This window comes from Phaseolus vulgaris, chromosome 7, assembly GCF_000499845.2.
Source record: "Phaseolus vulgaris cultivar G19833 chromosome 7, P. vulgaris v2.0, whole genome shotgun sequence".
NCBI lineage: Eukaryota > Viridiplantae > Streptophyta > Magnoliopsida > Fabales > Fabaceae > Phaseolus > Phaseolus vulgaris.
In genome coordinates this window covers 25422158-25445182 of record NC_023753.2, presented here as the reverse complement: position 1 = coordinate 25445182, position 23025 = coordinate 25422158, and the positions used below count along the sequence as shown (strand labels likewise).

Below are 23025 nucleotides of genomic sequence, written 5' to 3'. Positions count from 1 at the left end.
TTTGATTTATGTAAGCTGAAAATATATTTCAAATTATATAATCTAAAAATATATTTTAGATTACATAATTCAAAAATTTAAAATATATTTTAAATTATAAAACCAAAATATATTTTGAATTTTATAATCTAAATATCTAAAATGTATTTCAAATTTAAAAAAATATTTCAGATACTGCAACAATATAAAACATATTTTGAATTTCACAATCCACCAATATATGAAGTATGAGCATTTTATACCTTTCTCATGTCTTATGTTGTGTTTGAATTGATAAGTGGAAGTGTGAGAATTTGAAAATAAAGTGAGAATAAAGTTTGTGTGTTTGAATTTGGGTATGATAGAATGGATGTGTGATGAAAGTTTATTAAATGTAATGATGATGGTTGAGAGAAAATTTTGAATTATTTTTAAAAGTGTAAAATGTAAGTTTACAATTTATCTTTGTCTTTATTTGAATAATAAAATATAAAGTATTTAGTGTAGATTTGATTTAATTAAAATTTTATAAATTATTTTCAATAATATTGTTTAATAATCATTTTCTTTCAAAATACGACTTTCATATCATTCTTGGAATATGAAATATTTCATATTCTTATATTTTAAAAAATATTTTTTTTATATATTTAATTTTTATAATTAATAATAATAATATTATATAAATTTATTTATTTTATATAAATAACTATATTTATTTTTATTATATCATGATTTTATTTTTATTATTATTAATAATATTATTAAATATTTGATACAAATAAAATAAAATAAAATAAAAATAATAATTAATAATAATAATAATATTATATAATGAATTTATTTAGTTATTATTAATTTATTTATTATCATTATTTTAAAAAATGATTTTAATTAATAGTATTATTTATAATTTTATTATTATTTTTAAATTATTTTTAAATATTATTTTTATATTATATTTTAATATTTATATTATTAATATTAATAAAAAAAGTATTATAAACATATAAATATATTTATAATATTATTATTTATTTTTATTATATTATATAAATATATTAATAATTATTATAAAATTTATATACTCGTGATCATATATAGTTTATGTATATAAATTTTATAATATATTTTTTTATTAATATATACATATATATATATATAATTTATTTATTTATTATAAGTATATATAATTTTTATTTTTATCGTAAATATATATGTAATATTTGATTTTTATAATATAATTAATATGTTTTGGAAAAAAATTCAAATGATTTTAATTGTTTTTTTATATATACAATTTTTAATTAAATATTTATATTTTTATACTTACAAATTTATTTTTAAAATTGAAATTTATGAAAATTTATTTATTTTTTAAAAAAATTATACTCTAAAAGTTATAAAATAAATTCATTGATAAATCATGAACACATTCACTTTCCCATGCTTTAGGTTTTTGTTAAAGATAAAGAGAAAATACATTAGAGGAAACCATTTTGCAAATACCATACCTTTTCACGTCCACAAATCAGCTTAAATTGATGGAAACAAACATGATCCATCTCGTATATTTATCTTGGTAACAAAAAAACATAGAAACAAACACAATACAAGACATGCACTTGAAAAAAAAAATCATAATATGAAAAAAATATTTTTCACATAAAACGAGACCTCAATTTTATAACACTTGCTCTCAAGTGATAATATTTTGATCATAAAATTTCAAGGAGTGAGGATAATATTTTTGGAAATTCTCCCCTTCATGATTTGCTTTTATATAAAAAATTGTAAAATACAAAATTTCTAATAAATAAAATTTTTTTATCATCATCATTTTCATTGTCATCGTCATCATCATTATTATCTTTGTCCTAATCGTTATTATTGTTATCATCATCATTATTATTATCATTGTCACTACTTTCGTCCTCATTATCTCCTTTTTGATTATTCTTGTCATTGTTATCATCACCATCATCATCCTCATCATCCCCATTATGATTATTCTTATCATCATCATCATCACCATGATCGTTCTCATCATTCCCATTTTGATTATTCTTGTCATCATCATTGTCATTGTCGTCATCATCACCATCATCATTGTCATCAGCATCATCGTCCTCCTCCTCCTCTTCCTCATCTTACAGTCATCGAAGAGTGACCCGTGGAAAGAGAATATTGAATCTAAGTATGGCAATTGGAGAGTACTTCGACAGGGCAGTAACAACCATAAATATTCCTTCAGGGTGGAAAGATTTGAAGAAGGTTTGGGCATCAAAGGAATGAGGGTTACAATTCGAGGATAAAGTCACATGGAGGCTTGGGGATGGGAAACATATTAATTTTTGGGAAAATATTTGGCTTGGGAGTGAGGCTTTGTGTTTAAGGTTCCCAAGGCTTTATTCGATAGCTAAGAACAAAAGTGCTATTGTGTATCATTCTGATGTTTGGATTTATGAAAAGTGGTTGTGGAAGGTGGATTGGAGGCGTGCCCTGTTTGAGTGGGAACAGGGAGAAGTTTTCGGGCTCATATCTTTGTTGGAGGGCGAAACTATTTCATTAGGTTTCGTGGATCAGTGGGTTTGGAAGGGGGATGAGGATGGTGGTTATACGGTTAGCTCGACTTACAAATGTTTAAGTATGTCAGAAGTAGGCACTTATGGCTTTATGTATGAGGTCTTTTGGAGCATAAAGGGGTTACCCTATTCAATGACTACTGCTTGGAGAGTTCTGGTGGATAGGTTACCGACACATGCGAATCTGGAAAGAAGAGGGATTCTTATGGAAAGTAACTTGTGTGTTTTGTGCGAGAAAGAAGAGCAATCTAGGAGTCATATCTTTTTCAAATGTATGATAGCATGGAGGGTCTGGTGTTTGTGTAGCAAGTGGATTGGGTTTGATATAGTCTACCATTGGGATTCCAGATCCCATTTCACTCAATTTTATTTGGGAAGGATGTCTCAAAAGACAAACAGGTATTGAAGGTGTATGTGGATTGTTGTGGTTGGGGAAATTTGGAATAAGAGGAATTCAATTATCTTTAAGAACAGGCGAGTGGACTATTATGAGAATTTTTTCTTTGGCCCAACTCAAGGCGTGGACTTGGCTCACGAGTAAAGTACAAGTGTTTTGTTCACTTATGCCCAATGGTGCATGGACCCAAATGCTTGTTTGAATTCAATTAAAAAGTAAGGATGAATTCAGACGGTGCTGGTGAGGGGAATCTATCATGGGTCGGCATGGGTTTGTTGTTGGTTGCAGGTTGTGAGTTAGCCTCTGGTGTATTCAATGGCAAGTTTTGACTATTGTGAACAGGTTTTATGGCTATCGGGCAAGTCGGCAGGCAGGTAAGGGTCTTTTAGGTTTGAAGAGAGCGGTTTCTTTTGGCATGGTGTTGTGGGTCTGGTTGTGGGCAATGGTTTTTGTTTTGTATTTTGTTTTGTAACCGTGTTTGTAGACTTTTGATTGTAATAGGATTTATCTTTTGTGTATTGTTTAGAATAAAGCCTGGTTGTATGAACCCGAATAGGGTAGTAGGGTTTTTCTTTTAGCGTGGTTTGCCGTTCCTTTCATTTGAGGTTTGGTTTAGAGGTCTGTAGAGCCTATAGATTGTATGTTGGTGAGGTTTTGTGCTGGTTGGCTTTGGCCAATTTTTGTATATGGGTTGGGACACCCCTAAAGTGTTTGTATAAAGGTTGGGAAACCCCTTAACTGCCTCATTTTATTTTATTTATTCCTTGCTAATAAAAAAATCATCATCGTACTCGTCATCATCATCATAATAATAATCATCGTCATCATCATAATCATCATCGTTATCATCGTCATCATCATCATCGTCATCGTTATTTTCATAATCATCATCATCATCATCATTGTCATCGTGATCATAATCATAATCATCATCATCATCATATATATCATCTCATATCTCATTGCATATCTGATCTCATATATGATCTCTTATCTCATGTCATATCATATCTCATATCATTCTCAATTCATATCTCTTCTCATATCTCATATCATATCTCATATCATATCTCATCTCATATTTCATCTTATCTCATATATAATCTCATCTCATATTTCATGTCTTATATTTCATCATCATCATCATCAGCATCGTTGTTGTCATCGTCGTCATCATCATCATCATCATCATATATATATATATATATATATATATATATATCATCTCATATCACATCGCATATATCATCTCATATCTGATCTCATATATGATCTCTTATCTCATCTCATATCATATCTCATATCGTTCTCAATTCATATATTTTCTCATATCTCATCTTATATCTCATTTCATATCTCATCTCATCTCATATCTAATATCATTTCATATTTCATCTCTTATATCTCATCATCATCATCATCATCATCATTATCATCATCATCATCATCATTATCATCATCGTTGTAATCTTCATCATCATCATTATCGTCATCGTCATCATCATCATCATCATCGTAACAATCGTCGTCATCATCATAATCATAATTATCATCATATATATATATATATATCATCTCTTATCTTATCTCATATCATATCTCATATTATTCTCAATTCATATCTTTTCTCATATCTCATCTTATATCTCTTCTCATATCTAATCTCATTTCATATTTCATCTCTTATATCCCATCATCATCATCATCGTTATCATTGTTAGAATATATGGCCTTAAACAAGAGGGGGGGGGGGTGAATTGTTTATGAAAAATTTTCACAAACTTTGAAGGTATAATGAAGTTCAATACAGAATCAAAGATATAGAAATCCATAAAACAATCAATCAAAAACTGTTTAAGTTGATTATCAGAAAATCAACCAGTTGTTTTTATCAGCAGAGTTTAAAACAACTTAAAAGCAAAATTTAAATGAGTTCAGGGTAAGAGAAAAACACACAAACAATTTATAGTGCTTCACTCTTATCCCAAAAGCTACATCCAGTCCCCAAAAACCACTGGGTATCTACTATGCAATCAAAATTTAGATTACAAACACACCACTAAAGAAGTGACCTTGAACACCTCAAGTCACACACTTCCTTTGGCACACAAACACCACAGAAATCAGAACACTCTTTGATTCTACACTTACACACCAGTATTCAGAAATACAAGAGACAAAGAAATGATTACACCTGATGAATATCAAATCAAAAGATTACAGCAATCCTATTTCACTTCTTTGAGAAAACCCAAAAGTTTGAATTTTGAAAACTCAAATATGTTTTCACACTTTCACAAATGTCTCAAAACTGTTATCAAACTTTAAGAGTGTATAACAACCTTTTTAAATACTCCAAAAGATGTTAAAAACATTTAAAGCAGGAGCCTATTCAGTTAGAAAACATTTAAAGCTAATTTGCAAACATAACAAAAATTCTATTATGGATTTTCAACAAACAATCGGTTGAATTCTTGAAACAACCGATTGAATTAGTTTGACAACAAATTCAACCAAGTCAAACAACTTCAAACCCTTTTCAAAAATCACTAAGTGTTAAACAACCGATTGAAACAATAAAACAACTGATTGTTTTTCCTCTTCTTTATAAAACAATCTTTTTTCAAAAAGGTTTTGATTCAAAATTGTTTTAGATTTAAACAAAGAGTGGATTACACATTAATCGACCCAGATCCCACCCACACAAGCAACAACTTCAGCCTTTCATCAAACACCATGGATTTGGAGACATCAAAGCTTCAAGATCATCCTTGGTTGCTTGTGTTGATCTGTTTGAATCTGAACCAACACCTGCAAAACAAAAACTATGCATACATAGAGCATATATAACAACAGGTTATCAAGGCACACAAACTAGTTTTTTTCTTTACCAAATGAGTAGAAAAACCAGCCAAAAATAGTGCAAAACCAGTGAGTGTAGCAGCAGGCAATAGCAGAAACAATTTTCCAATTTTAAATAAGAGTTTTGTAGTTGCAGCATACACAACACAGAAACCAACACGTTCTTCCCCTATTTGTCTTCACAAATAGAATGAAGAAAGGGATAAAAACAGAATTAAGAAAGAGTTTGTGAATCAAGAATACCTAACTCATTTCTTAAAAAGAAAAACCTGTCCTTTGGCAAAAGCTTTGTGAATATATAAGCAAGTTGCAATCTTGTCTCAATGAATTTCATCTCACAATCTCCATTGTTCATATGATCCCTTATGAAGTGATAACAGATCTCAATGTGCTTTGTTCTTGAGTACTGAATCTGATTCTTGGTAAGATTTATAGCACTTGTGTTGTCACAAAGCAAAGGCACATTGCTAATCTTTAAACCAAAATCTTCTAGTTGTTGTTTGAGCCACAAAATTTGTGCACAAGAACTTCAACAACAATGTATTCTGCCTCTACAGCGGAAAGAGTCACACAAGCTTGTTTCTTGCTATGCCAAGAAATAAGACTTGATCCAAGAAGATGACAAGTCCCACTTGTACTTTTTCGGTCCAGCTTACACCCTGCAAAATCATAATCAAAATATCCAATTAAGTGTATAGGAGAGTGAGAAGGATACCATAGTCCAACATTGGTTGTCCCCTTGAGATATTTGAGAATTCGTTTTGCAGCCTTGAGATGAGATTTCTTTGGATTTGCTTGGAATCTTGCACATAAAGACATGACAAACATGATATTCGGTCTACTTGCTGTGAGATAGAGTAAGGAACCAATCAACCCTCTATATTTTGTTTTGATCTACCTCTTTTCCAGCCACATCAACATCCATATAGCAACTTGATGGCATAGGTGTGCTAGCTTCTTTGTAACTTTCCATTTCAAACTTCTTGAGAATTTCTTTGCAATACTTTGATTGACTTAGGAAAATTCCATCTTTGGATTGCTTGACCTGTATTCCAAGAAAGAATGAAAGCTCCCCCATCATTGACATTTCAAACTCTCCCTGCATGGCAGCCACAAACTCTTCACATAAACTATCTTTGGTATTACCAAAAATGATGTCATCAACATATATTTGGACAAAGATAATTTCAGAATTTGACTTTTTGATAAGGAGAATCTTGTCTATCATCCCTCTGTCATAGCTATTGGATAAAAGAAGTTACTAAGCCTTTCATGCCACTGCCTTGGAGCTTGTTTAAGCCATTACAAAGCCCTTTTCAACTTGTATACATGGATAGGATGTTGATGATCTTCAAAGCCCGGTGGTTGTTCAACATAGACTTCCTCATTGATGATTCCATTGAGGAAAGCACTCTTAACATCCATTTGAAACAACTTGAATCCACTCATACAAGCAAAGGCCAACAACAACCTTACAACTTCTAATCTTTCAACTGGAGCAAAGGTTTCACCATAATCTATGCCTTCTAATGGATTATAACCTTTAGCCACAAGCCTTGCCTTGTTCCTTGTTATCACTCCAGATTCATCCAACTTGTTTATGAAAACCCATTTGCATCCAATGATGTTCATCTGGTCAGACTTTGTAACAAGAAACCAAACATCATTTCTTGTGAACTGATGTAGTTCCTCATGCATGGCATCTACCCATTTATCATCCTTGAGAGCTTCGTCAATTGACTTAGATTCAATTTGGGAGACAAAAGTCATATGCTTGTAGTAGTTAGAGACAACACTACGTGTAGAAACAAGTTTAACAAGCGAAAGAATTTGATGGGAAAAAACGCACGCGGAAGCAACACACACAATCACGAATCAACTAAAAAAAAAAAATAACACAGGATTTAACGTGGTTCGGTCGCCAATCTGCAACCTATGTTCACGGGCAATTAATTAGGTTTTCATGCTGTTTGTTACAATTTTATTACAAGTACAAAGATCTCTTAAATAGAAATTATAGAGGGGACACAATAATTAAGCCCACTCACTAAAACATGTTGTCTAGTCAGCCCAGCCCAATTGGTCCTGACTTCACACTCAATAATCTCCCACTTGAAGCCATGAAACAATGTTCACCTGCGCTTCAACTGTGTACATGTACTTCTATAATTTGTCAACGGAACTCAATGTTCCACCTCTAGTTGCCACTAGCCTTCTTAATCATCTTGAAGACTTCGTTGAAACTCCCTTGAGTTTCAACACGTTTGTCATGACTGAAACTACCACTGACCCGTCCTCTATTCGTACCAGCTCCCACTAACATGAACTGCCGGATCCTGGAATAGCATGAGAACAAACATACTCCATACTCAACAAGAAATTTTATGGAGATGTTTCAACAGTTGGAATACTGATTCTCCTAACCCACTGTCGTCTAGGAACCTCAGCTGAAGCATGACCTGTGCTCCCACTGCCATAAGTACCTCTGACTGGTCTACTTGAACCTTTCCATGCTCGTTCATCCTAAATCTGACCTATGGCTCTGGGTTTCTCTCTTGTAAAGACAACCCTCTTCTGCCCACGAGATTCTGTGAACCGGACTTTGTTTATCTTCCGAACTGGGACGGTCACTCTCTCAGACAATAATCCGACCATATATAGTGAACCTCTCTTTCTTTCGCGGGCCATGACAAGATTTCCCTTGACAACCTTCCACTGCTGATTTCCGAACTTCACAACATGTCCCTATTCGTCCAATTGCCTAACAAAAATCACACTTTTCGTTAAGCTTGGAACAACTCTGACATCTTTCAAAGTCCAGAAACCGACTGATGTCTTCAACACTATGTCACCCATGCCCGTAACATCAAGAGTTTTGTTGACTGCTAGTCTTACCTTTTCAAAGTCTCCAATAACTAGATTCTGCAATGCTTCACTGCTGTGGGTAGCATGAAATGAAGCACCAGAATCCATAACCTAGGAATCGACACTACTATCCACACAATAGAGTAAGACGTCCTCGTTTGGGAAATCTTTTGCAATGTTGACTTGTTCATCATGTGGGCATTGATTCCTAAAATGCCCCACCTCCTTGCAGTTCCAACATGTTACACTTGACCAATCCCGAGTCTTTGACTGACTCATTCCTTTGTTCTTGCTCCCACTATCTCTGATATTTTTCTTACCTCTAATGACTTATAGCGATTCACTAGATGATTTCCCAGAACTCCTTCTTCGGACGTCCTCACCAAGAATGAGATCACGAATCTTCTCAAAAGTGAATCCATCGGGTCCCGCTGAACTGGTAACTGCTGTAACCGTTCCAGACCAACTGCCAGGCAAAGACGATAACAATAGTAAAGCTTGAACTTCATCATCGAACTTAATACCCACTGACGTAAGTCTGGCTAAGATCGAATCCGTTTTATTGATGTGCTCAATAACTAAACTAGCAAATCCTCAATTTGCATTTTCCACCAACTGAAATCTGTACCATCGAATTTTTCAATTTGGAACTTCCCGTCTTCTGCCATCTCAAACGACTAGTGAGATACTCGGTACAACTAATTTCAGATCTTGCCAATCTTTTTTTAAAAAAATCAAGAACACAAAAATTGCATCACCCAAAATCACTCACCAACAAATCTAGTTGCAGCCCCCACTGCACTGGCGCTCCGCCCCACACTGGCACGCTTCGCACCACCACCATCGCTAGTCACCACCGTCGCACTGCACTCCGTGCCGTCTCAGACCAGCACACCTGCAAAACACACACGCAACCCTAGCTTTGGGATGTCGTTGCCTCCCTTGCAAAACCCTATCTTTGGGACGCCCATGCCGCCCCTCCGAAACCCTAGCTTTGGGACGCCGCTGCACCCACAATTTTCACGTCTCGTCGATTAATTTTTGTTGATCGGATCTCTAGTGTGTAAACGAAGCAAGCTTTGATGCCACTTGATGTAAAAAATGCACGCGTAAGCAATACACACAATCACGAATCAACTGCAGAAAATAAACAACACAGGATTTAACGTGGTTCGGTCGCCAATCTGCAACCTACGTCCATGGGCAACTAATTAGGTTTTCATTCTGTTTGTTACAATTTTATTACAAGCACAAAAATTTCTTAATTAAGACCACTCACTAAAACATGGTGTATAGTCACAATCAACAAAATTTATATAATTATTTTAAATCTTTAAATTGTTCTATGGGAGAATCATACAACAATTGTCTTAGAGAAATATCAATCCACGTACATAAGAGGTATTTGTGGTTATCAGAAGGTAATCAATGATTAAACAAATTACGACAAATACATTAATTTGGAAGTTTTCTGATTTCTTATCAAACACTCATTTGGATTTCAATGAAAATCATTTTTTCTTAAAATTTGGTCCATAATTTCATCAATACCTAATTTTGTTCTTTCTAAAAATCTTTAACATTTAATTCTTGTAAAACTAGACAACGTTTTCTGATTTCTTATCAAACGCTCATTTGGATTTCAATGAAAATCATTTTTTCTTAAAATTTGGTCCATAATTTCATCAATACCTAATATTGTTCTTTCTAAATATCTTTAACATTTAATTCGTTATCAAACACTCATTTGGATTTCATTGAAAATCATTTTTTCTTAAAATTTGGTCCATAATTTCATCAATACCTAATTTTGTTCTTTCTAAAAATCTTTAACATTTAATTCTTGTAAAACTAGACAACTTTAGTTCGACATTAACATATTATATAATTGATAATAAGATATAGTTTATGACTAATATTAAATCTCATTATTGAACATTGTTATTTATATCCTACTTACATAAGTAATTAATATTATTGTAACTAAGTATTAGAATTCGAGTAACAGAAAATGATGAATTAAAATTATTTAATTTTATAAAACTAAAACACCAAATTTACAATTAAGTGGAACTAAAATTCACCTTCTACGATTATATAAAATATAGAAAAGAAACTACTGATTTTTTACATTCCTTCATGTACCATATTATTAACATAATATATCTTTAACTATTTTATAATGTGAAGGGGTTCTTGATTTAAATATTCCATCTCATATTTTAATAATACAATTAAAATCAAACACTGGAAGGGAAGATTATTCAAGAAATTCAAGAATTCTTTTTTAAATAATTTTCTTTATTAATATAGGGTTACTAAAGGAATGATCATAGACTTTCAAGAAAATATTAAAACTAGTTATCTTTTTAGAATAGAAAATCCATTTTTGTATGTTGAGAAAAAAAATATTTTTTCAAATATTTAAAAATTAAAGCTTTTGTTTTTGGCCAATAGGATAATAATAATAATAATAATAATAATAATAATAATAATAATAATAATAATAATAATAATAATAATAATAATAATAATAATAATAATAATTGTTCTCGCCAGTTGACTCTCCCATCGGTTGAGTAGGTTGAACGCCTCCTCCCGGACTACCTCTTCGGGAATCAGGCTGACATATCCTTCTCGATGTTAGAATAAGGCTCTATTGGGATAAAAGGTGCCCTACCTGTTGTTTACACTCCAACGATTAAGTCAGCTAGGGTTCACCAAAAGTAACAGTTTTAGTGTAGTGTGCTAAAACAACGTACCTTCCTCTAGGGTCTTAGGCCCTTTTTATAACCACACATGCAACATGCAACTACTCTCCCTGGAGATAAGCAAATCTTAACTGAAAAATAATCATGTTAGCTTTTATTTCTAACAGAAAACTGTATGCAACAGGCACACACTCATTCAGTGCTACCCGCTGACCCACTTTTCGTTATCAATGCATCTCCCTATTTACTTAGGGTTACTAGCAACTAGCCACGTGCAACAAACATGCAACAGAAATGGCACGTAATAATAAAAATTACCCAATAATATCAAATATAAATATACATAATAATAACAAATATTATACCCCAAATATATCTATAAGCACGTGTATATCAATTTATTTACGTAACAACCCTCTTGCACACCTTGGGCCCATCCTTGAAAAAGGCCACTTACGCGAATTTCACACAGGCCCAAGAACCGAGTTGTCCCCCTGCTCTACCCAAGAACCGAGCAGTCACAGAATTTCTACCGAGAACTGAACTACGACTAGCACACAACCCCCCAAGCTCGAGCTGAGCTTTGGCGAAGTGAAGAGTCTCCTGAGCAACAATTGATACGACTATTTCTCAGGAGTAGGTGAGGCGCGGTGCACGAAGCGTCTTTGAAGTGATGTTATACTGTATGCGACCCCACATGTACACGTGTCCTGGTATTATTGGTAGCAAAACTCCATCGTTTCAAATTCTCTTTTCCTCTTAAACCTCGTCCAGAACGTTTAGTTCGACACTTTCGTAAACTTCACACTCTCCTTACTCCTTACTCAAAGTTCTTCACGCATTTCTCAAAGATTCTTTTTGCCCAATCACAAAAGGTATTCCTTTTCCTCAACCCCAAATGTTCATCTTTTTACGATTGCATGCTCTGCCTGTGATCATTTTCTGCTTTTATCTGTTAATATATGTGCTTAAGGTTGATCACTTGTAGGTTGTCGTATGAATTCTAAAATGCATGTTAGGTTTTTCTCTTCTGTTCTTCTATTGTACGAATTCCTAAATTTATGCTTGCCTTGCTTGTTTCTTTGTTGTGTTGGGTCTGAGTTTTTTTCGCTTTCTGCGTGTGATTGTGTTTAGATGCAACCAACCATAGATTATAAATCTTTGTACCCTTGGGATCCGCCAAACCTCCTAACTAAAACATCTTCCTATACCTCCCACGAGAAAATAGTGACCCTTAGGAAGAGTAAATGCCACTCCGGCAAATAAGACGATTGGATTTTCTTAGACACTTGTGACGTAAACGAGTTCGTATGTTGTGATGAAGCCATATCCCCTAACAGACCCATTTTATACTTCTACGCCATTTTTTTTAAAAGAGTCCTTTTTCGCCTCCCTTTATCAGTTTTTGAAAAAGAGCTCCTAACCAAGCTCAACGTGGCCCTTGCCACCTACATCCCAATAGCTGGGCATTCGTCTGAGCCATCTCTATCCTCTACGACCAACTCGACATCCCACCCTCTGTTGACGTGTTCCTTTACCTCTTCGAGGTGAAGAAACTAGATCGTCAACTCCGGGTCTTTGTAAATAGCGTTTATGGAAGGGGAACTCTTATCCTTTTACAATCGTCTTACAAAAATTTCAAAGGCCATTTCCTCAAGGTCCGAGCTAATAAGAAGCATCCCGACCTTCTAGAGGGGTTTCCCCTGTATTGGACTCAAAAACCCAACTTCAAAGTTGCTCGGCGCTTAGATGACTTAGCTTCGGTTGACCAGGAGGTTTGCAAATTTTGCTCAAGCCTCCCAGTTGCCTTCGATACCGCTTATCTTATGGCCAATGAGTTTGACCCAGACTCTTTAAAGAGTTATACTGGTACATTTTTTTCCTATAACCTTAGAGAGTAAGATTTTACTTATGAGAACATTGTTGATCAAGAGTGATCAAGTGCTTTGAAGAATCCAAATCCAAAGTGTTTGATGAAAGGCTGGTGTAGTTGCTATGTTTGGGAGGGATCTGGGTAGATTAGAATGTGATCCACTCCTTTGATGAATCTAAAACTGATGTGATTTAAAACCTTTTTGAAATCAAGTGTTTTTCCAACTAAGTAAAAAACAACCTGTTGTTTTGTAGAATCAACCGATTGTTTTACTCTTAGGAGTTTTGAAAAGGTTGAAAACTGTTTTAGTTTGGTTGACTTAACTGTCAAACCAAACAATCGGTTGTTTCGTGGTTTCAACCGATTGTTTCTTTGAAAATCCTAACAGAATTTAGTTTTGGTTGTTGATTGTGCTTTAAATGTTTTTCAACTGAATACGCTCCTTCATTAAATGCTTTGACCAATCTTTGGAAAATATAAATGGTTTGTTTATGTTTTCAAACAAGCAAGAGAAACAAATTTGAGTTTTTGAGTTGTGACAAAGTTTCTAAGATTTGAACATTCACATCAAGCTTTGAGTTTTCAAAGAGAGTGGAATAAGATTGCAATTGTATTGATTTCAGTTTGTACTGTGAACAAGTGTAATCCCTTCTCAACCTACTGTATTTTTGTTGTTGTGTTGCCAAAGAGTGTTGTGTGTTCTTGAGGTGGTCAAGATCAATACTCTTGGTGTGTTTTGCTAAAGGGAATGTGTTTATTGAAGGGTTCAAGGTCACTACTTTGGTGGTTTGTGTATTGTAATCTGGATTGATTGCTTAGTGGATCACCCAGTGGTTTTCTGGGGACTGGATGTAGCTCTTGGCTTAAAAGTGAACCAGTATAAATTGTTGGTGTATCTCTCTCTTACTCTGAACTCATTTAATTCTGTTTTTTAAGCTTTACTGGTATAAACAATCGATTGTTTGTTTTTCTGTTGCTTTGCTGTTTAATTGCTTATATTCTTGGCTAACTTGATTCTTGTTCTGGATTCACACAAAGAATTTTGTTAAACCTCAAAAAGTTTTCAAAAATATCTTTTAAACAATTCACCCCCCCGCTCTCGTTTAAGGCCATATATTCTAAGAATTGGCATCAAGAGCAAGATACTTGAAAAATTTTCAAGTTTGATCCTAAAATATTTTTTCTATGGCTGAAAAACTACCTTTTGAGGAGGGTGCTTCAATTAACAAACCACCTTTATTTTGCGGTTTGAATTATAAGTATTGGAAAGCTAGAATGCAAATCTTTGTTGAATCTATTGATCATGGAATTTGGGATGTAATTGAAAATGGTCCTTTCATTCCTAAAATTGAAAAGTTTGGATCTTTTACTAAAAATCCTTGGTCCCAATGGACTAATGAAGAAAGTGAAAATCCCAAATTTGATTGCATTGCCAAGAATATCATAACATCTGCTGTAAACTCCAATGAATTTTTCAAGATTTCGCATTGTGAATCAGCTAAAGAAATGTGGGACACTTTAGAAGTAATTCATGATGGGACAAATGAGAATGAAGAGAAAGTGCTTAGCATGCTATTTAAGAAACTCAAAAAATTCTTGAAGAAAATAATCAACAAAAGAGACTCATCCAAAAGGTATGATAACAAAAACCCTACCAAAGTTAAAACTAACAATTATGCATACCTTGAATGTGGTGAGCAGGGATATAATAAAGCCAAAAGACTAAACAAAGAAGAGAAGAAAGGAAAATCAAGAAAAGCCTGCAATGATGACTCATCAAGCATATCTTCAAGTGAAATTGAAAAAGCCAATCTCTGTTTGATGGCTAAAAAGGAAGATGATTCAAGCAGTGAAAGCAGTGTAAGTTCTTGTGCCTCCTTAAATGCTGAAAACTATAGTCAATTGCTTCAAGCATTTAAAGAAACTCATGAAGAAGCTAACCGATTGACTCTCTTGAACAATCGTTTGAAAGGTATGAACAACTAGCTTGAAAACAGAGTCAAAGCACTGGAAGAAGAATTGGAAAATTCAAAAACAGATTTTGAAAACCTTGAAATTCTTTACAAAAACTCTTCTTGCAAGTGTGACTCTCTTGTTTGTGAAAACTGTGAATCTCTTGAAAAGAAGGTTCACTACCTTGTAAAAACTGTGGATAAGCTTTCAAAAGGTAAATATAACTTTGAGAGTGACTTGGCATCTCAAAATTGTGCTTTTGGAAAGCTGGATTGGATTTTAATCCACATAATTAGTTTTCAAACTCTTTTTCAAAAATGCCAGAAAAGCAACCGATTGTTATATCGAAACAACCGGTTGTTACATGCTTTTACTGCATGAAGAGAGGTCACTCAGTTAGATTCTGTAAAATTAGGAAATATTTTGTTCCTAAAGGTATTATGAGATGGATTGCCAAAAATTCTGAAGTTCCATGTGATGAATATAAATCCAAAGGACCCACATTTGTAAGGGGACCAAATCTTTGCACTTGAACTTCTCTTTTGTAGGGAAAATTGATGGAAAACATGCAGCTGTGGTACCTGGACAGTGGCTGTTCAAAACACATGACTGGAGATAAATCTAAGTTTGTGAACATCATCCTCAAACAAGAAGGGCATGTGACATATTGGAACAACAACAAAGGAAGGATTCTTGGAAGAGGATCTATAGGAGACAAGAGTATATTTCTAATCCATGATGTCTTGTATGTGGAAGGACTAAAACACAACCTGCTTAGCATTAGCCAACTATGTGACAAAGGTTATCAAGTCATCTTCAAATCAAACTCTTGTGAAATCTGCCTTCCCAACTCAAAGAAAGTAATGTTGATTGGTAAAAGAATCAACAATGTTTATCTCTTAGATATCTCTTCTCCTTGCTCCATTGGTTGTCTTCTTTCTAAACATGATGAATCTTGGTTATGACATAGAAGAATAGCTCACATTCACATGAATCACTTAAACAAATTAATCTTAAACGATCTTATGATAGGGTTGCCCAAGCTTAAGTTTGAGAAGGACCACATATGTGAAGCATGTCAAAAAGGGAAACAAGTTAAAAATTCTTTCAAACTTAAAAATGTTGTTTCATCTTCAAGTCCCCTTGAGCTGCTCCAAATGGATTTGTTTGGCCCTTCAAGAACCATGAGTCTTGGTGGCAATTATTATGTTCTTGTTATTGTGGATGATTTTTCTAGGTACACATGGACACTCTTCTTGGAATCAAAGAGTGATACTTTCTCTGCCTTCAAAAAACTTGCTAGAGGTTTACAAAACACAAGGAACAACAGTATTGGCTCAATAAGAAGTGATCATGGAAGGGAATTTCGAAATGATAAATTTAGCAAATTCTGTGAGAAGACAGGGATCTTGCACAATTTTTCAGCACCAAGAACTCCTCAACAGAATGGTGTAGTAGAGAGAAAGAACAGATATCTTGAGGAGTTAGAAAGAACCATGCTAAGTGAATCCTCCCTACCCAAGTATTTTTGGGCTGATGCTGTTAGCACCTCTTGCTATGTGATGAATATAGTGCTAATAAAGCCAATTTTGAAGAAAACATCCTATGAACTCCTCAATGGAAGGAAGCCAAACATTAGCCACCTAAGAGTGTTTGGATGCAACTGTTTTGTTCTGAATAATGGGAAAGAAAATCTGGGAAAGTTTGATGAAAAAATGGACAATGGCATTTTCATTGAATATTCCTCAAATAGTCATGCTTATAGAGTCTACAACAAGAGGCTCATGATTGTAGAAGAATCTGTTCATGTGGTATTTGATGTGTTGAACCAAGTGGTGTTCAAGCTTTGAAGAATCCAAACCCTTTGAAGGATGTTGAAGCCTTGGTTGTGCTTGCTGTTGCTGTGTTGGTTTAGTTTAGTTCTGGGGTAGTTTGAGTGTTGTAATCCACCCCTTGATCAAATCTAAAGCATAGGCATTCTCAATCTTTGTGAAAGTAAAATGTTTTTCAAACTAAGTTAAAACAACCGATTGTTTTGTCGAAACAACCGATTTTTTATACTTAGATGTTTTGAGAAAAGATTGAAAACTGTTTTTCAAATGGTTGAGCTGTTAAAACCAAAATAACTGATTGATTCGAGGAAACAACTGATTGTTTGTTTTGGGACCATAACAGAAAAACTGTTTTATCTTTGACTGAGCTTTAAATGATTTAACTGCTTACGCTCCAGTTATTAAATGCTTTGACCAATCTTTAAATGCAATTTAAGAGTTTATTAAGATTTGATAACAAACAACATCTTTGAATATATTCAAAAAAACAGATTTGTGAAAATAAGTTTTTGAACAAGAGTTTTTCAAAGAGTTGAGATTGCTTAGAGTTTGTGATTGATCAAAGTGTGTGGAATAGGATTCTGCTTGTATTGATTTCAGATTTTCTTTTGTAACAAGTGTAATCCTTGTACTCTGCTGAACAAGTTTCGTTTCTGTGTTTGCTGAGATTGGCTGTGTGTTCTTGAGGGGATCAAGATCATCAATCTTAGTGTTGGTGTGTTGGCCAAGAAGAGTGTGTGTCTTGAGGTGTTCAAGGTCACTTTCTTGGTTGTGGTGTAAGTGATCAAGTTGTGATTGATTAGTGGATTTCCTCAGAGGGTTTCTGAGAAGACTGGATGTAGCTCTGGATTTGGAGTGAACCAGTATAAACATCTGTGTGCATTTTCCCTATCCCTAACTCTTTAAATTCAGTTTTGATATTTGTTAACTGGTATAAACAACCGATTGTTTCGGTAAAACAACCGATTGTTTCGGTAAAACAACCGATTGTTTCGGTAAAACAACCGATTGTTTCGGTAAAACAACCGATTGTTTCGGTAAAACAACCGATTGTTTTTACTAGTGTTGTGTTTTTGCTTTATGTTTTGAAAAACTGAATTCTTAATCAAGGTTTTCTTGAAGTAATTTCATTCAAGGTTGAAAAGTTTGTGAAAACTCTCTTTAAACAATTCACCCCCCTTTTAGTTTAAAGCCATATATTCTAACATGATGAAGTTGATCATAAAGTCTTAAAACCCTCAACGATCAACATTGAAGAGGATGAACAAAACATCATTTTGCAGAAACTGGATTGCCATCCAGAAAAACAACCGATTGATTCATCGAAACAACCGGTTGAAATTCTGCAGCAGGATGAGTTGCCTAAAGAATGGAGAATTCCAAGAGATCTGTCAGTGGAGAACATCATTGGGCAGATAAAGGAAGGTGTTTCTACATGTAGTTCTATCTCAAACTTCTGCAGGCACACTGCTTTTGTCTCAAGTTGAACCAAAGTCAATTGAAGAAGCTCTTAAAGATGAAAAATGGGTGGATGCAATGCATGAAGAGCTGAATCAGTTTGCTAGGAATGATGTGTGGTTTCTTGTTCCCAAGAAAACTGAGATGAACATCATTGAATCTAAATGGGTCTTCAGAAACAAGCTAGATGAGGCTGGTGTGATTACTAGAAACAAGGCAAGGCTAGTTGCCAAAGGTTACAATCAAGAAGGAATTGACTATGGTGAAACCTTTGCTCTAGATTTTGCTTGTATGACTGGATTCAAACTCTTTCAAATGGACGTGAAGAGTGCTTTTTCTCAATGGTTTTATCAATGAAGAAGTGTATGTTGAGCAACCACCGGGCGTTGAGGATCATCAATATCCCAATCATGTTTTTAGATTGAAAAAGTCATTGTTTGGGCTCAGGCAAGCTCCAAGGCAGTGGTATGAGAGGCTTAGTAACTTCCTTTTATCTCATGGCTATGAAAGAGGGATGATTGACAAAACTGTTTTCATCAAGAAAGCAAATTCTGAAATTATTTTGGTCCAAATCTATGTTGATGACATCATATTTGGTGCTACCAGAGATAGTTTATGTGAGGAGTTTGTTGCTTTCATGCAAGGTGAGTTTGAAATGTCCATGATGGGAGAGCTTTCATTCTTTCTTGGGTTGCGGGTTAAGCAATCAAAAGATGGAATTTCCCATGAATATCAAAGTATTGCAAAGAAATCCTCAAGAAATTTGAGATGGAGAGTTGCAAAGAAGCTAGCACTCATATGCCTTCAAGCTATTATATGGATGCAGATGCTGCTAGAAAAGGGGTAGATCAAACAAAATTTAGAGGTTTAATTGATTCTTTACTCTATCTCACAGCAAGTAGACCATATATCATGTTTGCCATATGTATTTTTGCAAGTTATCAAACAAATCCAAAGGAATCTCACCTCAAGGCTGCAAAGAGGATTCTCAAATATCTCAAACTTAATACGTGCTTGCTCACGGGCTTCATCTAATAAGTCCAAATTCACTTCCCTCCCCTCATTGGATTCTTCAGCAACAAAATTCTGAAACCGAGGAGAGTTTTCCTGAATCTCTACGGGAATCATGGCGTCTGTCTCATACACCAAACTTAACGACGTTTCTTTAGTAGTGAATTGGGGCGTGGTGTGGTAAGCCCACAGAATCCGGGGAACCTCCTTCGCCCATGTACCCCGGGCTTTCTCTATCCTTCTCTTCAGGCCTCTGAGTAAAACCCTATTGGTCGATTCTACCTGACCATTCTTCTGGGGGTGCTCCACAAAGGCATATCCCGAGTTTCGAGCATAACTTGCCTAACTGCTGACTGGCGAATTATGTTCCATTATCTGACACCAGATGACTGCCACAAATTCCTTCGTGCAATTCGGCCATTACACTGACACCTTGGTCCCCACTGACGCAAATAAGGGCGGGGAGAGCATATCCGTGACGAAACAACTTGCCATCGATCAACGTATACTTTCTCGAATTTCTCTTTATTTCTTTTGTCTCTGTGGGCTTAATGGGAAATAATCCATTGGCTAAATAAAGCTGGTAAGGTGTGATCCAGGTATCCGCCATGCTACCTTGGGAGATAACCATTACTTCCCCCCTCCAATATCCAACATGCCACTACCTGGGGGACTTTCAGTGTTTCTTGGGTCAACAACCGGTGACTGCTTCCTCTCTGGGCATTTACCCCTAAGATTTATGCTGTTCTAGGGGCCTTCAGGGTTTCCTGAATCATCGACCTTTGTCGGTTCCCTTTTCCCGAGCTGGCCAGCTTAGCCAAGAGGTCAACCCAGGAATTTTGTTCCTCGACACGTGAAAAAGTTCAAACTCAGTGAAAGCTTCTTTCAGGAACATGATGTACTTGAGACATACAACCAATTGTGAGTTTGGCCTGATATCTGCCCGTTACCTGTTCGGTAACAAGTAATGAGTCGCTTTTTACCAATAGATTCTGAGCTTCCAACTCCTGGGATAGCAACATCCCTATTATCAATGCTTTATACTCAGCTTGATTGTTGCTAACCTTAAATGCAAACTTCAACGACTGCTCGATCAACAAGCCACTAGGCCCTTCTAGGATAACCCCAGCTCTGTTGCCCTGCTGATTGGAGGATCCATCTACTGAAAATATCCACGGGAAATCTCTAGGGTCTAGGTGAAGGCCCCCATACGTCAATTCGACAACGAAATCAACATATACATGTCCTTTAAAAGACTCTCTGGGTTTATAGTGAATGTCAAACTCGGACAACTCTACCGACCACCACACCATGCGCCCTGCTATGTCAGGCTTTTGTAAAACCTTACGGATGGGTAGGTCAGTCATCACTATCACAGTGAAGCTGTGAAAATAGTGTTGTAATCTCCTAGCTGTGAATACTATTGCCAGCACAACTTTCTCAATCGCTTGGTAACGTTCCTCGGGCCCCTATAGCACCTTGCTGATGAAGTAAATTGGTTTCGGAATCTGATATTGGTCCTGCAATATCACTGAGCTAATCTCCCGGTCTGTGATAGAAAAATACAGGTGAAGAGGAATATCTGCCATCGACTTACCGAGAACGAGAAGGCTGGCTAAATACTCCTTTAAGTCACACTCGGAAGTCCACACAAAGCGATCGTTCTTCTTTAGGCATTGGAAATACGGATAAGCCTTGTCGCCACTGGCTGACAGGAAATGAGAGAGAGCTGCCATCCATCCAGTCAGTTGTTGGACTTCTTTGTCGGTGGCAGGGAAACTCATTTCGATGATGGTGGCACACTTGTCAGGGTTAGCTTCTATGCCTCTCTCGGTTAACAGAAATCCGAGGAACTTCCCTGCCTCTACCACGAACACGCATTTTTCGGGGTTTAACTTCAGGTTATACTTGGTTATGGTTGCGAATAGCTCCTCAAGATCTGTCACATGCTGCTCTTTCTCCTTGGAGGTAACAACCATGTTGTCTACGTACACCTGCATATTTCGCCCGAGCAAGGGGACGAGAATCCTGTCCATCAATCGCTTGTAAGTAGCGCTAGCGTTTTTTAGGCCAAATGGCATGACCTTGTAGCAATAGCTAGCGAGCTCTGTCATGAAAGCAGTCTTACTCTCATCATTGGGGTGCATCTGGATCTTATTGTACCCCGAGAAGGCATCCAAGAAACATAGTAGTCGACAACCCGAGGCACTGCCCACCAAGGAATCGATGCTCGGGAGTGGGTAAAAATCTTTCGGACATGCCTTGTTCAAATATGTGAAATCGACGCACATCCTCCATTTTTCGTTGGCCTTTTGAACTAGCACCACGTTCACCAACCATTCAGGGTACTGGATCTCTCTGTTATGGTCATCATTCAACAACTTCTGAATCTCCGTTTTGATGATTAGGCGTCTATCTTCATTAAATTTCCTTCTCCTCTGCACTACTGGTCGAACCCTGCTATCTATAGTGAGCCTGTGGCATAGGAAGTCAGGATTTATCCCACGCATGTCAGCGGAGGACCATGCGAACGCGTCTAGGTGCCTGGCTATCACCCTTGCTATCTGGTCTTGCAACTCATGACCTAACGAGGCACCGAGCTTGAACAACTTTCCTTCAATTTCTCGTTCCTGAACATCACCAACTGGTCCCGGCCGTTGTTTATGGCCTATCCCGACTTCTAGGACCTCAACAACCTTTCCCTCATGAGAAATTGTGGCAGAGTTGAAACTCCTTTTGTTCTTCAGGGTACTCTCATAACACTTCTGAGCCGCCTTATGGCTGGACTTTATCGTAATCATTTTTCTCTCAAGGGATGGCAACTTCATTTTCATGTGCTTCGTAGAAGCCACCGCTCCCAACCTGTTCAACGAGGGTCTTCTTAACAGCAAGTTATAAGTTGAGGGAGTGTTAACAAAACATACCTGATGACGATAGTTCTGGCCGCATCCTCATATGAAAAGGTCGTCCTCAAATCAATATAACCTCAGACCTTCACTTGATCCCCTGTGAAACCAACTAAGCATCCGTCATGCGAGCTCAACTGATAAGGGGATAACCGCAAATTGACAAAGGTGGACCAAAAAGCACATCTGCCGAGCTTCCCTGGTCAATGAAAACCCGATGCACTTTTCTTCCCACTATAACAATAGATATCACTACCGGGTCATTATCGTGAGGGACTACATCCACCAAGTCTGCCTTTGTGAAGTAGAGATCTAGCTCTGGCGTATCATCATGATCTCTTGCTTCCAACGACATCACTGCCCTTACGTACCTCTTGCGCTTGGTGGCCGTAGTGCCTCCCCCAGAAAACCTGCCCGAGATCGTATTTAACTCAGGGTGCACAAGGACCTCATGCGTCTAGTCCCGTTGGACAACTTCCCCTTTTAGCTCTCCTTGGTCGGTTTCAAGGTATTCCTTCAACAAGCCGTCTTTCAACAGCTCGGCCAGCTGGTAGCCCAGGTCCATGCACCGCTCAATATTGTGTCTGAATCCC

General features: G+C 36.0%; 2 protein-coding genes across 2 annotated transcripts; both read right to left on the bottom strand.

Annotated features, from left to right (window-relative positions):
• Nucleotides 1-1856: 1856 nt before the first annotated feature.
• On the bottom strand, nucleotides 1857-4203 carry LOC137829307 (uncharacterized). Its single transcript, XM_068636112.1, has 3 exons — nucleotides 4197-4203; nucleotides 3730-3912; nucleotides 1857-2128 (listed from the first exon to the last, which is right to left on the bottom strand). The coding sequence occupies exons 1-3, from the start codon at nucleotides 4201-4203 to the stop codon at nucleotides 1857-1859; spliced, it is 462 nt and encodes a 153-aa protein (XP_068492213.1).
• A 16192-nt stretch (nucleotides 4204-20395) lies between these two features.
• LOC137829306 (uncharacterized) lies at nucleotides 20396-20893 on the bottom strand. The gene has a single exon (XM_068636111.1). It carries the CDS (start codon nucleotides 20891-20893, stop codon nucleotides 20396-20398), a length of 498 nt encoding a protein of 165 aa, XP_068492212.1.
• Nucleotides 20894-23025: the final 2132 nt, after the last annotated feature.